At 35.4% G+C, this 17,312-nt stretch overlaps 1 protein-coding gene across 5 annotated transcripts; it reads right to left on the bottom strand.

Moving 5' to 3' along the window:
* Positions 1-1,436: 1,436 nt before the first annotated feature.
* arl13b (ADP-ribosylation factor-like 13b) lies at positions 1,437-17,102 on the bottom strand. 5 transcript variants are annotated; one of them, XR_010896606.1, is made up of 11 exons: positions 16,345-17,102; positions 12,925-12,995; positions 12,579-12,828; positions 8,842-8,947; positions 8,451-8,653; positions 7,054-7,168; positions 6,826-6,967; positions 6,516-6,635; positions 3,686-3,754; positions 3,108-3,526; positions 1,437-3,009 (listed from the first exon to the last, which is right to left on the bottom strand). XR_010896606.1 is itself a non-coding variant. In XM_067402978.1 (11 exons), exons 1-11 carry the CDS (start codon positions 16,401-16,403, stop codon positions 2,968-2,970), a joined length of 1,242 nt encoding a protein of 413 aa, XP_067259079.1. In that variant the 5' UTR covers positions 16,404-17,102; the 3' UTR covers positions 1,437-2,967. The 5 variants fall into 5 exon arrangements, 4 of the variants coding, with proteins under 4 accessions (XP_067259079.1, XP_067259081.1, XP_067259080.1 ...); XM_067402978.1 differs by having other exon boundaries at positions 3,108-3,172; XM_067402980.1 differs by having other exon boundaries at positions 1,437-3,526.
* Between the last annotated feature and the right edge of the window lie 210 nt (positions 17,103-17,312).

Here is a 17,312-nt window from a genome sequence, read left to right as displayed (position 1 = left end):
AAGTCTGACTAACTAAAATAAGCCTGGCTTGTATTCTAATCTTGTTTTATGAAACAGCCCTCCGGACTAAAATGCATGTTTGAGTTGTTTTAACTGAAAGCAACTTGAACTGAAATATCTTAACCTGTTAACTGTCACCCCCACTTTTTGTTTTAGACAAGAAAATGCACTATCCAAACTTAAATGGTTGTAATTCAAGAATTCTTTGGAGTATAGACATAAGGCTGATCTTGTTTTAAAGATGAAATTTGGCAGATTATTGTAAAAGTGAAATAACTTATGTAAGTGCAACAGAAAAAAAGTTATAGAAGTTTATGTTTATGAAAATATAAAATGTTAAAATATATTTTATATAAAATATATATTTTACAAAACAAGTTTTACTCTAAATCTGCAAGGAAATCAAAGCCAAAAATCTGAACAAGTTGTGTTCCAAATTTCAGGTTGATATCTCAAAAAATGAGCTTTCAGTAAGATTTTGTTTGGGCGCAGTACCACACTTTTTCACTAGATGACAACCAAGCTCCATTACTGACCATATAAAGGCGCCTCCATTTCCATATATGGTTTGAGTGATCTGAACCATATATTTACATTATTTTCATACAATTTATGAAGTAGACATCTTATATAGAAGTAGTATGGGAAGTTTGGCAGAATTTGATATGAATTTAGCCTCTAATAAACATAAAAATAACATGCATGTGGGTTATAGATCGCCACCACAATCATACATTTTTTTTCTATTAAAAACATTTTTAAACCTTTTTTTTTCTCAAAAAATTGAATGGATGTTATCTTTTGGCATGAAAACAAACATGTTTCAACCAATCTTTAACGATTTTTCATGTTCATTGCTATTTCAAAATAAAGGTCTGAACATGCCTTATGAGTATGAAAATATGCTTGTTGCAAATTGATAAATTACTGCTCCTCTGTAATTTATTTTGAAAATCAGTCACCAAATATGTAAACTAGAGATTCTAAGCTTTCAAATGATATATAGTTTGTCAAGATTAGTTTAGGTTTAGTATAGAATATTACTGTTTTAAATATGTAATGGCTGTGGGCCCACCAGTGGGCCAATGACAGGTTAAACAATTAAGTGCCATTGTTTTGTCTCAAGATGTAAACCAGTAATGTTTTTTTTTTTTTTTTCCTCTCTAAGGCACGTTTATAAAAGCTATTTAAATGTCCTAATTGAACTAAGGCCTAATCCTGGCTTAGTCTAAGCCCTGTCTGTGAAACTGCCCCTACATGTAAGATTTGTAATGGACACTGTAAAATAAACTACAATTTATTACAATAAATGTTAATACTTTATTACATTGTAGTTACTTGTTAAAGTTTACTGAGTCATGTAGGCTACTTACTTTTGGTGTAGGGTTAGTCGCTTGTAATTAAGCGTAACTGTATGTAATTATGCTTAAGTCTCTTTGGGCAAAAGTAGGCCTAGTTAAAGAAATAATAGTTTAAAGAAGCTCTGCAGGACTTGCTGGCCTAATTGGAAGACCAAATAATGGAAGACCTATGGAGGCAATAAATGTTAATATTTTAAAACCTAGTTAAAAATAAATAAATAAATAAGTATAAAACATGAACTAAAACAAGTTATTTCAAACCTTTTACATTTTGTTTAACTTTCTGATTGCACTGCCTTGTAAACTAATCTCAGATGCCAAAAGTTTCTCCAAATTGTAGACTTTCCCTTTGAATTTTAATATCATCCATGCAAATATTAAAAAACTGACACTACAAGTGTAGGCATCTTTCTTTCTTTCTTGCCATGAATCATACAGTAAAAGTAAACATCTCCACAGTTCAGTTCTCTTTAATAGTTTTAATGAACAAAACCATGATGATGTAGTTACGGCACATACCAGCAGAGGGCGCCGCTAACAGTTGTGCAAATGTTTGTGCATTGTCAAACAGTTGTGATGACACGGATATGTGTTGAATGAGAGTGAACATTAACGGAATAAAATTACTCTCTTTTTTAATTTGACATTCATATTAAATGTAAACTGGTTACAAAAGGCTTAGGTACTGAAAGCAGAGCAAACTGGATGATGGACACAACTTCTCATCAACTAAATATTAGTGTGTGGGGTAAAATACAAAACAAAACATCCAACAAAAACATCCAACAACAATGTAAATTATAAAAATCGCAATAGCATAAAATAATAAATATGAAAGCAGCGTTTACAGTATATGACATGGTACATTAACATATATATTTATATGGAGGCTGAGCATTGTTACACTAGAAGTGTAAAACTTCATCTTTCAGAAGATGACAAATGTGTTTTCCTCCCTGATAAAGTATGATGTACCATATGTAAGAAAAAAAAGCTTTTTCAAACTCAATAACGAGCTTGTACAAACAAAATGTTTCAAATCATGTAAAAGTTAACTTTCTCAAGATATCTTTATCTGTTGCTGGTGCTATTTGAGAGTTTGAATGTCGTTCTCAAAATTAAGACAGCGTAGTGTATAAACCTATAGATGCTGCTGAAAAAAAAAAGATATTTTCTAATATTTTAAAGGCAAACTGTGTCACAATTAACTGCACATTTTATATGCACATGAACCATAAGAACATGTTTGTACAATTTCAAGTACACAAATTTAAACTCTTTTATGTATTTACATATTTTTCAATTCTCTTAAAAAATAGGTCTGAAATGTATTTTCCACAAAAAAGATCTCAATTAAGTTGCAAATGTTAATACTGATTTTAAGTATTTTGATAAAGCTAAACAAACGCCTCTACATAAATCAAAATATTCAACCGTTCTAATGTAAGAACATTATAAGATAAGAATATGTCATACATTGAATGTCCATGTCCTTTCATCTCATTCAAACACTGGCCAAGGAAACAGCTTCTGATGACCATCAGTCATTGGTTGCACGAGTTCATGTGATCCATCTGGGTGTGCCGATTGGGTATCAGTTCCTCGCTTATGGGCAATTACATCTTCGTAGATTGCTACACTGCCCGTGCTTGAAGATAAGAACAAAACAATACTTTGATTGGTTGGGGCCCTTAAGAATTGTGAACCAGCGAGGGGGGGGAAGCAAAGGTAGTGTTAGGAAATTACATCATGAGTATCGCTGTTCGGCCTCTGCCTAATTGCTACAGGAGGGAGAGGTTTGCCATAGAAATCTGCCAATAAAAGAGAGTCATGGAAAAGAAAAAAAATTAGATCAGCAATATCCTTTTTTAAATCAAGGATCAACTCATTTCTACTGACTACAAGGTTAAAACTACAGAAATAAATTCCTAGATCAAAATGTCACAGCCTGCGTTAACATGACACAGAACATTATATGCTGCATTCAAAATGTTTCCTGCAAGCATCAGGAAAATAAATAACACATATTAGTCACAGCGCAGGAAGCAAGATGTTAAGGAGATTTTGCTATAGCATTTATTAGGTACAATATCAAGGTGGATGGCTGTGGTATTTCTGTTGGCTGATGATAGATGACTGTACAGGAAGGATGTGGCTGAGGCTTGCTGTGTGGATGGAGAGAAAACAGCTTTAAAGACAGAAATATGGGAGATGCTTACATGGTTAGGAAACAGAATGAATTAAAAAAAAAAAAAAGAATGTTAGTGATGCGCATGCTGGTCGACATGCTGGACATGGAAGAGATGCTATGAACCGACAATTACCAGAATGCCTTGTATCTCCAAGAGGCTCAAGTTTGGGGAGCCTAGAAACTTTGGGAGTAGCCCATCCAACTAAAACAAAGAAAAATGTCAAATGATTACCTGTTAGGGTCATTAATATGAAGCAACAAAAGAGAAAACTAGGACAAATTAGTGGTTATGTTGCACGTGGCATTTGACTATGAAAATTAATGTTTAGCAAATGATAGAAGAGAGTTGTTCTTCTGACTTTCCAGAAGTCTGTTGTAATGAAAACAGATTCACCACTGCGTTTGTTTGTTTTTAACTCACTTTTTAATCAAAATGTCATAACTCAATCTTCCAGTGACATGACAGACTTCTCTCTGACTTCTTACAATCAACTGCAAATTGGCATTCAGAACTGCTTCCATCCAATCCCAAACTGATGACTAGAACCCCACTCTACATTTTACCATTTTCAGTAATCCATTTCACCAATTCCATATGCCACAATACAGAAAAAGCTATGTTGTTACTTCTGTTAAAATGGCAACTTTAATGTTAATGAACAAGTAAAGGGACTGCTCTTCATTTTCTAGTATGCCATTAAATATGCTATTATATAAAATATGCTTAAATAAAAATATTAATTGTGGTATGTATTGGAGTTTGGATTTCAAGTAATTATGGGTAATATAAATGAAATAAATTACCTAAACCTAAATTTGACATTCTGTATTTTCCAGAACACAAGTCGCATTTTCTTCTTAAATAATGCAATTAACGTCAAGTTCACAAAACATGGATTTGTGCCAAATGAGATTGAGTTTATTTGTATAGTGCATTTCCCACACGCCGGTAGTTTCAGTTTAGCTTTAAATGGATGTGTTTAGGCTTGGCATTTATAATAAATGTTGTTTATAATGAATGCCACTATAAATTTATATAAAAGTGCTGCTACTACTACTTATATTAAAGGTGCCATTGAACCTTTTTTTAAAGATGTAATATAAGTCTAAGGTGTCCCCTGAATGTGTCTGTGAAGTTTCAGCTCAAAATACCCCATAGATTTTTTTTAATAAATTTTTTTAACTGCCTATTTTGGGGCATAATTAGAAATGCGCTGATTAAGGGTTGCGGCCCCTTTAAATCTCGTGCTCTCCGCCCACGGAACTCGCGCCTGCCTTGAACAGTGCATAAACAAAGTTCACACAGTTAATATAACCCTCAAATGGATCTTTACAAGATGTTCGCCATGCATACTGCATGTATGCGTCGGATTATGTGAGTATAGTATTTATTTGGATGTTTACGTTTGAGGCTGTGCTCCGTGACTAACGGCTAATGCTACACTACTGGAGAGATTTATAAAGAATGAAGTTGTGTTTATGAATTATACAGACTGCAAGTGTTTAATAATGAAAATAGCGTCGGCTCTTGTCTCCGTGAATACAGTAAGAAACGATGGTAACTTTAACCACATTTAACAGTACATTAGCAACATGCTAACTAAACATTTAGAAAGACAGTTTACAAATATCACAAAAAATATCATGATATCATGGATCATGTCAGTTATTATTGCTCCATCTGCCATTTTTCGCTATTGTTCTTGCTTGCTTACCTAGTCTGATGATTCAGCTGTGCACATCCAGACTTTAATACTGGCTGCCCTTGTCTAATGCCTTTAATAATGGTGGGAACATGGGCTGGCATATGCAAATATTGGGGGCGCACATATTAATGATCCCGACTGTTACGTAACAGATTCGCCTGTTCTTCAGAAGTCTTTTAAACAAATGAGATTTATATAAGAAGGAGGAAACAATTGAGTTTGAGACTCACTGTATGTCATTTCCATGTACTGAACTCTTGTTATTCAACTATGCCGAGGTAAATTAAATTTTTAATTCTAGGGCACCTAAAATAAAATAATTTGTTTTATCCTTATATTTTTCATATATGTTCTGTACTAAATACTTAACTTTAAAAGATTTGTTGTGGAGAGAACGTAACTAAATACATGATTATTACAATTACAATGTTTGTAAACATTTGGTTTTATTTATCAGTGTTTTGCATTATTTCTGAATGTAATAAAAAAAACCAATGCAAAGTCAACTTTGTTTAGTTTAATTTTCATGAACTGTTCGTTTGTTTCTCTTCAGTTACTTGTTGCTTTGTTCTAGTTTCCCAACACCCATTAGTTACAATAGACAATCAACACATTAACACACTTGTTCATCATTTAGTTAATTATCATTGTATTTAGTTGATTGTCAGGTATTGTTGTGTCTGTTTCGTTGCCTTCCTGCCAGTTGATTACCTAAGTTTTTTATTTTTATTTTTGTTATTTAATAAATCTTTTGTTTATTTGAACCATTTTGGGACTTTGTCTCATCAACATTTGGACAAAAATTAACAACTTCTCTGTGTTTTTTTTTTCTCAACAATGCAATTTTGACTTGGTACAACTTATAGCCAGAAGAGGTCCTTCCTCTGTTGCTTGCTTTCTGACATGTATGTGCACTGTCAAGTATTTTAAGTATTTTTTTTTTTAAGTTCAATAAACAGATACAAGTATTTAAAGACGTTTTACTGTGGCATGCTTGCTGCAAGGACGAGTTGTTTTGCAAATAGAAATACTTGCATTAAAAGAATATAATAGCAATATGTAAGGAATGTCTTGCTGAAAACCTCTCAACAGCATTGCACAGAACAAGCACTTTGTCAAAGCACTTGGTATGGCAAAATGGCCACATGAAACTATTTCCCACTGTACCATTGTAAACTGATTTTTTTTAATCGATTTTACCAATTACTTGTTCATTGTTCAAAATTGAGGAACTAGTTGTAAAAGAAGCATTTTTACCTGGTAGGGGAGGAGGGGTAGGGCTTTTGGCTGCTGCTTCTTCCACTCTAAGAGGGTCAACTCTATGCTTGCGTTTCAATCGTAATTTCCTAGTTTTCTTTTTGGTCTGGTCCACTGCTCCTGATTAAAGGTGACAGAGACATTACAATCACTTCATCCACTCCAAGAAACTGCAGAGGCAAACAGGTTCTTCATGTGTCCTAATAGCAAAAGCTTGTATTTGAAATGAACTGACAATACAAAAATAAACCTTTATTATTTTACTCTCAGTAAAATACTCTCAGCCCTTTTGAGGAATTAGAGGTCCTACCTGATTCTGTACTCTCCGGGGTCTGTCTCTCGCTCTCTTCATCCTCCTCTTCTTCCTCCTCCTCCTCATCTTGAAGGGCTGACTGTTCTTGCACACTGCTCTGTCTTTGCATCTCTTTCTCTTTGTTTAGTTTGTCTTCAAACTGGGATTTTTATACAAAGTAAGTATTTTTGCATCTAAACGATTTCATCCAACTTGTGCATTAAAATAAGCAATGTGACAACTAACCTCAGTAACAACACTGTTTATTGGCTGGAATGGGTTGGGCATGTTGACATCGTCTAGCTCATCCTCTTTCAGTGTCCTTCCTTCTCGCTCTGCCTCCTCTCGCTCCTGCTTGTCTCTGTCAGTGCAAAACATCTTCATCAAACTGTTGTTTGCAATTTAAAGTTAGATTACACTTTAAAGTCATGATAAAACACAAGCAGAGACAAAAATATTTTCTTCGGTATTATGACGTACATCTGAGTGTATCAGATAAAAAAAGGCCATTTAAAGGGTTAGTTCACCCAAAAATGAAAATAATGTAATAATGTAAGACCTTCGTTAATCTTCAGAACACAAATTAAGATATTTTTGTTGAAATCCGATGGCTCAGTGAGGTCTTCATAGCCAGCAATGACATTTCCTCTCTCAAGATCCATGAATGTACTAAAAACATATTTAAATCAGTTCATGTGAGTACAGTGGTTCAATATTAATGTTATAAAGTGACAAGGATATTTTTGGTGCGCCAAAAAAACAAAATAACGACTTATTTAGTGATGGCCGATTTCAAAACAATGCTTCAGGAAGCTTCGGAGCGTTATGAATCAGCGTGTCGAATCATGATTCGGATCGCGTGTCAAACTGCCAAACTGCTGAAATCAGGTGACTCTGGCGCTCCGAACCTCTGATTCAACACACTGATTCATAACGCTCCGCGGCTTCCTGAAGCATTGTTTTGAAATCAGCTATCACTATCTAAGTCATTATTTAGTATTTTTTGTCACACCAAAAATATCCTTGTCACTTTATAATATTAGTATTGAACCACTGTACTCACATGAACCGATTTAAATATGTTTTTAGTACATTCATGGATCTTGAGAGAGGAAATGTCATTGTTGGCTATGAAGGCCTCACTGAGCCATCGGATTTCAACAAAAATATCTGCGTTCTGAAGATTAATGAAGGTCTTACGAGTGTGGAACGGCATGAGGGTGAGTAATAAATGACAGAATTTTTATTTTTGGGTGAACTAACCCTTTAAAAATGGGGGTTCCCCAGGGTTCTGTCCTGAGCACTCTTCTATTCTCCCTTTTACACACACAGCTCTGTGGCCTTACGCAGTTTGAACTCAATTGTGATTTCTGCTGTAGACACAGTTCTGATGGACCTGACCAGGATCAATTTTGACTGACTTTAAAGTAGTTACTCTGCAGTAAAACAAAGAAAAATACAGTAGCTACGAATACATGTTGATTATAAAAGCAAATAAAACCAGCTTAGTTGATATTAACTCATTTCAGAACTAAACTACATAATTTCAAACTATTCTTAATGACTATGTCGCGCCTGACATATCTGGAAAAGAGGGGGATCAGCACGGCAATCCATGTAAAAAGTCTTGTTAGCTCACTGACCTCTCCTCTCTGATCCGCCGAACTCTCTCTGCTCTTTCCTTCTTGTCTTGTTCTTCCTGAGCCTTCTGCTCTGCTGTATCTCTTTGCACACGCTCTGAAATTGCTTCGTAGTCCTTGGCAATGTTATTCAGGAGCCAGTTAAGGCCATTCTTGATGGATTTGTCAACCTTCTTACCATAACCCAACACAGCAGAACAGGGCTCCTGAGATTAAAGGGAACAACATTTAGCTCACTTTCATATGATTGTTTTGCAACATTTCTGTCATGTATTTAGATGAATTAAAATTATAAATATATAAATAAAACAAATTTCACCACTCATTATTTCCACATTAATTACAAACTCAAACTGGTGTCTGATTAATATAAACTGTTTAAATATTAACTCACAATCTGACAGAGGCATTTATTCTCGTTGACAAGCTTCTCTAATGACAAGGTCTCGATGATATCTGCTTCAGCCAATGCCCCATCTTGGTCCTGTTTATTAGCCAGTCTGAAAGCCAACAAAAGAATATAAGCTGGTCACTAGGTGTCCAGGTTACTAGGTAAGCTGTCAAAAACAAATGTCCTGAGGTCTGCACTTGAGGTGGACTGAATGATTAGCCTTGTATTATAGGAGACTCTTGACTTATTAGCACACTTAACAAGCTATATTTAGTAAAAAACTTCATCTGCTGTTCACTCCCTCAGTTAATTGGACCCACTGCAGCTTGTCCAATGCTCCAACAGATATACAGATGATGCATTGCACATTTACTGCACACTGCCCTGTTCTACTTGGACTAGAGGCAGGAATTATGTGAGTGTGCTCTTCACTGATTACAGCTCGACATTCATCAAACCCTCCAAGCCCATCAGCAAACTCAAGGTCTTGGCTCTAAACACCTTCCTCTTTTCTGTCAGGCAGGCATGGTTGGTGAGGGAAGGCTGCTAACATTTAAAAATGGGTGTTCACCAGAAGCAAATCAAAGGATTCACATGAACCACACATGCCGACAGCTTGTTTAGGATCACAGTGTAAATGAGTACACCCCCTTTGAAAAGTAACATTTTAAATAATATCTCAATGAACACAAAAACAATTTCCAAAACAAGACTAAGTTATATATATCAACTTATAATATGAAAGTAAGGTTAATAATATAACTTAGATTACACCTTTTTCAATTTTACCCAAATTAGGGTGATGCAAAAATGAGTACACCCCACAACAAAAACTACTACATCTAGTACTTTGTCTGGCCTCCATGATTTTTAATGACAGCATCAAGTCTTCTAGGTTTGGAATGAACAAGTTGGCGACATTTTGCAACATCTATCTTTTCCATTCTTCAAGAATGACCTCTTTTAGAGACTGGATGCTGGATGGAGAGTGATGCTCAACTTGTCTCTTCATAATTCCTCATAGGTGTTTGATTGGGTTCAGTGCCCGGTTGCATAAAGCACCTTAAGTGTAATTTTCCCTTAAGATCGCCCTTATGTTTCCCTTAAACTTAAGGGTGTTGCAGAAAATAACCGTTAAGTGTTACTTAAGGGTTTCTTTAGGCGAAACGTCATAAACCCTTAAGAATTTCCCTTAAGTATATATTTTTCACTTAAGTAATGCGTAAGTGTTGCATAAAGCCCCTTAACCTTCATTTCCCTAAGTATATCGTAAGGTTCGTAAAACTTCACCTTAAGTGTTACACAGAGTGAGCAGGTTCAATCCAAGTCATATAACGTGCCACGATCGGCCGCTTTATATGATAGACAAATTGTACTTTAGCGGTTTATTCACATAAACATTGATGAAATATAACATATCTTATAACATATCTTATATGGTCAACGGAAGCGCAAACGTGCGTGCATCACACGCAAAAACAAACCTCATTTGTTCTTGCGCGCACATTTGAGCTTCCGACACATCCGTAATCATATGGATGTCTTTCAATAAATGGACATAAATGATGAGAGAATATTAAAAATATCTTTATTTGTTGTCCAAAGATGAATGAAAGTCTTATGGGTTTGGAACGACATGAGGGTTGTCAGGGTGAGTGAATGACGGCAGAAATCTCAATTTTGAGTAAACAATCAATTTGAGTTTCTCGTCTCTTTCATATTTGGTTTTCTTTTTTGTTTTCCTTATCCATATTATGTTGTTTTCTGTGAAAACTTACCACGATACGTATTAACAAATAACGTGTCCATGGCAACAGTAGAATTTTTTAACGGCAAAACCTGGGATGCTGTCGTTAAACACTTAACGGTTTCCCTTACCTAAGAGAACAGTTTAAGAGATTATATGCAACACCCTTAAGTCATTCCCTTAGTTAAGGGGAAATCACGCCTTAAGTGTCATACTTAAGGGAAAAACTTAAGGTGCTTTATGCAACCGGGCACAGATCAGGAGCCACTGAATCACTTTCACCCTGTTCTTCTTCAGAAATCCAACAGTGGCCTTAGATGCGTGTTTAGGATCAGTGTCATGTTGGAAAAGTGCACGACGACTAAGGGCACAAAGTGATGGTAGCATCTTCTCTTTCAGTCAGTATAGAGCAGTAAATCTGTGAATTCATGATGCCATCAATGAAATGCAGCTCCCCGACACCAGCAGCACTCATGCAGCCCCACATAAGGACACTGCCACCACCATGATCCACTGTAGGCACCATGCATTTTTCTTTGTATTCCTCACCTTTGCGACGCCATACAGTTTTGAAGCCATCCGTTCCAAAAACATTTATCTTGGTCTCATCACTCCAGATTATAGATTCTCAGTAGTCTTCATCTTTGTTAGCATGGTCCCTGGCAAACACTAGATGAGCTTTTTTGTGCCTGGGCTTTAGGAGAGACTTCTTTTGTGGACGACACCCATGCATGCCATTCCTCTGCAGTGTACAGCGTATTGTGTCACGGGAAATAGTCACCCCAGTTTGGCTTTCTACTTCTTTAGATAACTGCAGTGAACTTGCATGCTTATTTTCTTCAAACCTGTCGAGGTGTTAACTTCCATGGACGACCTGGACGTTTCTGTGAGATGGTTGCAGTTTCATCTTTTTAAAATTTTTTGTACCACAGTACTCTTTTGCATCATCCTAATTTGAGTAAAACTGAACATTTTGTTCTCCAAGTTATATTATTAACCTTACTTTCATGTTACAAGTTAAACAGATGTTATATAAAAATGTCTTGCCAACATTTTAGAAATTGTTTTTGTGTTCATTGAGATATTGTTTAAAATGTTACTTTTCAAAGGGGGTGTACTCATTTACGCTGAGCACTGTATATTATCTCAGATGCTAAGGGAAATTGAGGATGGGCCCCTGGGTGCAGAGATCTTTTTACAGGTGTACCACTGTAATCAGTCTGTCAGGTTGTATTACTGGACCATGCAAAATTGTAGAGGCGTGCACAGGGTGGAATAGTAAGCTGAATGTGTCAATGGAGATGTGCTTCACAAAATGCAATGTTCATAAGCCAGAATAGTACTAAAGCCAAAGAAGAAAAAAAAAAAAAAAAGACCCCAGCCACCTGAACAAAAGCCTTTTTCATTTCCCCAGTACACATAAGGCAGTATAAGGTATTTCACTTTTCACCTTTCTAAACACAAATCTGCATATCTCATCAGTATGCACATACGCCATAGGCAAAGTGGGATTTTGCACAATATCAGCATAAATCCTCATTATTTACTGGTGTAAATGCATTAAAGTAACTTGCATGTATCACTGAAGACCAGCAATAATTACTTTCTTTTTAAATACATTATGGCGATAAATAAATGTCACATTCAGACACACCCATTTGGCAGCTGTGATGCCTGATTAATGGATTAAACTGGCCCAGGTTTTTTTTTTTTTTTTTAAGATCATTTGGTCAGCACACCTTTATAGCTTTACTGAGTGATTGTCAATTAAGGTTATTACACAACAAACCAATTAGAACACATTTTATAGAGGGTTTATACATAGATCTTTGAAGTGCACTGAATATACATTTGTTGTATATTAATTTTGTCTACTGTCTACTGTTCTGATTCTATCGACCGACATCTCATCTTCTATGTTTGATGATCTGTACTTATTCTGGCCATTAAATCACATTCAATGGCAAGAACATGTCAAGTTCTGAAAACTCACACTAATACAGGTTTGCCTGCTATGCGAGGGTGCCGGAGAACCTCAGCCATCGTGTCTCTGGTTTCCTGGATCCTCTGGACATCACTGGAGTCCACAACAAACACCACTCCATAAGACTCAGAGTAGTAGTTTTTCCAAATGCCACGGATGCGTTTACCGCCACCCAGGTCGAAGATTGTGACTTCAAACTTCCCCTGCTTCAGGTCCACCTTTGAGAAGCCCACTGTAGGTGCTACATCTAAAGGACTTTCTACGACAGAAATATACACATTATGAGAATGATCCTGGATCATGAAAACACAAAACATAAAAAAATACTCAAGAAAATGTTATGGTGATGATTTACCTCCCTGGATTCCTCTAACTGTAGCGGTTTTTCCAGCATTGTCCAGTCCAACCATTACTAATGTCACCTTCCTGCAAGAACACAAATACAGCATCACTTCATTATGCATCACCTACAGACCTAATGAGAAATGATTTTCTGTGAAACGCTTTGAGGTGCAAAGGAAAAATCTAGTTTAAAACACCTGTGCCAATGAAGTACTTAAAAAAAAAAAAAAGTTTTGAAAAACGGTAATACTATTTTAAAGAAATATTTAAAATTTATAAAGGTTAAATGTACTAACTAAAAATGCAATGAGGTTTAACCGTAAAGTAAAAGATAATAATAATATGACTTAAAGGGTTGGTTCACCCAAAAATGAAAATTCTGTCATTTATTACTCACCCTCATGTCATTTCACACCCATAAGACCTTTTTTTCATCTTCAGAACACAAATTAAGATATTTTTGATGAAATCCGAGGGTTTCTGAACCACACAGCAGCGTCATTGCACATTTTTGAGGTCCAGAAATCCATTGAAGACATTGTTAAAATAGTCCACATGACTACAGTGATTCAATGTTAATGTTATGAAGCAACGTGAATAAATTTTGTGTGCAAAAATAAAACAAAAATAACGACTTTATTCAACATTTTTTTTTCTCTTGCCTATCAGTCTCCTAAGCTGTAGACATAGTGAATGCAGTGCAGCATTTCCGTGTTTACATCTATTTTAACGATGTCTTTAATACCATTCTGTACCTCAAAAGTTGTAATGAGTTGTCGCTTCCTATGTATGGTTCAGAAACCCTTGGATTTAATCAAAAATATCTTAATTTGTGTTCGAAGATGAACAAAGGTCTTACAGGTTTGGAACGACTTGAGGGTGAGTAATTAATGACTTAATAAATTCTCAACACCATGTGCAATTTTATGTGAACTAACATTGCCTAAAAGGTCTGCAGGTCTTTTCTATGTTATATTTTCCTGTTTATTTGTCTATTTCTTACACGTTTTGGTCTGCATGGTCACACCACATTAGTTTGATTTGGTAGAAAAAAAAATAAAGTTTTTCAGATATCAATAAGAAATTAAATTTTTTATTAATTTAAGATTAAGCCAAATCACTTAACGTTTTCTTTTCAAGAATTTCATTATTTTAATGAAGCTTTTTCATTTTGATATCAGGACAAACATATCACCCCATTACTTTATGTACCAAACAATATCAAGAAGAATTTTAATACAGAGAAATATATATTATATTATATTATATATATATATATATATATATATATATATATATATATATATATATATATATATATATATATATATATATATATATATATATATAAACATGCTAAACACAGAAGAGGTGCATTGAAGTCATCAAAATAGTTCATGAAGACAACTTTAAACTTTTTGACATTTAAAAAAAAAACTTGACATTAAGTGATGAATTCACCCACAGCTGTGAGCCAAGACAAGCCAAGCCAGTACAGTAATGCATCATCTCATGACTGGCAAAAGCACACAGAGATAAAGAGGATGATTCAGCATACTACGCGCAAAAATACAATGTAAATAATGTGGCCTTTCCGACAAAAATGACGTCAAAAATATAAATTCAATGATAAGCTGTCAGTGGAGGCTTAAGAGGAATAATAAGACATCTGTGGAGTAACACAAATATATCCTGAAGTGACATGTGTTTTCTGCTCACCATCATCAACCTATGCTTAATTCTGAAGAAATGCCAGACAAACACAGGCCAGGTGGCGTAAACAAACTTCGCAGCCCCCACTTATGCACACAGGAAAGCTAAAGTCCTTGGCTACCAAACACACACACAAACACAAACAGATACTTAACTGCGGCACTTGCGCCGCAGGGACATCAAGCGCACTATCCAGGTGACAGTTCTCTGCAACCAGGAGGCCTTCATCGAAACTGGGAATAGATCAAGATGACAGCTAGCTTTCCCTTGACTTCGGTTGTTTTTGTCGATACACACTCTCTCTCTTGTCTCTCCTGGCATTTGGTCAGCTCTGTATCTTAGGGATTAGCTGGGGATTTCTACTTAGCCCAACAAGATCAGTGACCGGGTGCTAGAGGACACGCTACGTTCAGCCAATGAAATTAATACAATAACTTAGACAGTTAGTTGTCAGTGGAGAGCAAGAGTCTCCATAACATCACTGGCACTTTTGGGGCCAGACATTTCCACTTTAAACTGACCGATTCTTAGGTGCAATCAACCATTTTACGCAGATTTAGATTTTAGTTTTGTCAAGCATCTTGTTTTAGGCACAGCAGGTGATGTGAGTAATCAGATATTTATCACTTGGGTCTAAGCCTATGCCGGTTTGTGAGTCACGTTCAAACACGTATAGTGAGAGGTGCATGTAGGGCCTCTAATCAGCATACAGCATCTCTTTAAAAGTGGACTTAAACACTGAAATTGAAAATGACAATAGGATTAATGCAACTTCATGACAAAAGATTAATCTACTGTGTAAAATAACTTGGTCACCAGAAAAACAGTTTTGTTAATGTAAACAAACTGTTAAAACATTTTCATTAATTAAAATAAAGCTTAAATAAAATATAAACATTACATTTAAATAAAAAAATTATTTCTTATTAATATTTGAACAACTTTTTTTTCCCCTACCAAATCAAACTAATGTGGTGTGACCATGCAAAATACCAAATACATAAGTGGCATATGTAAATAAATTATGATTTACCTTTTCTTAGAAATAATGTTGCTTTTATTGTTCCTTTTTAACCAACTGGTCTCAATGTATTTCTAGTGTATGTATTAAGTCCACTAAAGATATATCACTCAAATATGAAAATTCAGTCATCATTTTCTGAAGCCCCATTTTGTTCCATCCAAACCATTCCATCCACCAAAGTATTATAGTCTACCTACAGGTCCCATAAGGATAAGTACATGACATTTTTTTTGTTTTGCTTTACAATAAATGCCACTTGATTAGATCATTTGTATTATGTATAAATTATTAAATCACAAAAACTTTTTATTTCAAAAGTAGATCATTCCCAAACGTTTTTCCTCAAATGATGCATTTTACACATTACACAAGTTTCACATTAAACTTCCCACTGCAAAACAAAATAGTAAAAAATGCAAAAGCACTTAGTGCATCATCACAACCACAGCAGTGTCATTTTTTGTTGCCATGAATAAAAACAATGACAAAAAGTATAAAAAAGACGCATAGTCGCATAGTTAAGAGTCAAAAACCACCCATGACAATTTTTAGTGTGGCTTACGTGTCCAAATACAAACTGGAAACACTGTATAAACAATGTTAGATAACATATACACAGTTGCACATGACAAGAATTGACAGGTCTGCTCAGAAGTTAGTAAATGTATCTTACTGTCTTGAGTTGTAGACACTCACCTTGCAGGTTCTCTCCATCGTTTCAACCAGTTGCAGCAGTTCGCCATCAGATTGAACATTTCACCCCAAGTGCTTGAACTAGGACTTATTTAATGACAGCCGTTTTGGCTGATTACTAAAGTTCCTGGCTAATTTGGGTTTTAAAAATCAAACCGTTATCTGCTAGCACCCTTTTATCTGCCTATCTGGGCGACTCGTGATTTACTTAAAGTCATTTTGTTATGTCATTCTACCAGAGAATAAGGGCAAAATAATCTAAACATTATCAACTAAGATATACTAATTGTCAAACCGTCACTTACGAAACTGACCATAGAGTTTAGTTTCATCTTGCTCACTACACGAATCAATGCACCCTCACTGAAGGCTAACCAGTTAGCTACTGCATACGATCCATGAAAACTGTTTAATTACATTAATGTGTCTTTAGAAGGAAAATCTAATTAGACCATAACTATACATACTGTTTTAACGTCCCCGGAAATGCTTTACTCTCAAATTCAGACCGTTTTTTGCACAAATTGTAATGGGATAACTGTTAGCTTGCTAGCAGTCCGCTTTGTTTACCAAGCTGAATCTGGCTGCAGCCACGATTTCGTCGAGGGTCTGGGTTGCCAAGTGTTTAAAAATTATGTGACAATGTATGAAAAACTAAATAAATGTAAACGGTCTTTGTAAGCTTTCAACATGTGTTTGTGTAAAGATTATAAGCTGTCTGAGTACAGATACCCTTATGATACTGTGTCGATCAAAGTGGCAGAAAAACATTTGTCTAGAACAAGTTGACTTGGCAACACTACTTGCCTATAAGTAACGCAATCTAAAAAGTGAACAGTGCCTCCAGTGGACGGAGACGTAGCAAACTGTAGGTAATTATCACCACATAACAAACGGGTAAATAATTTAAAACAGTGGTGCCACGATGCTGTCTGCGAGACAGTAATATCTGGATTTTTCTTCTTCTCTGG

Source organism: Chanodichthys erythropterus, chromosome 12, assembly GCF_024489055.1.
Source record: "Chanodichthys erythropterus isolate Z2021 chromosome 12, ASM2448905v1, whole genome shotgun sequence".
Lineage (NCBI taxonomy): Eukaryota > Metazoa > Chordata > Actinopteri > Cypriniformes > Xenocyprididae > Chanodichthys > Chanodichthys erythropterus.
The sequence above is the reverse complement of the archived record's forward strand: the minus strand, read 5'-3'. Positions and strand labels throughout refer to the sequence as shown.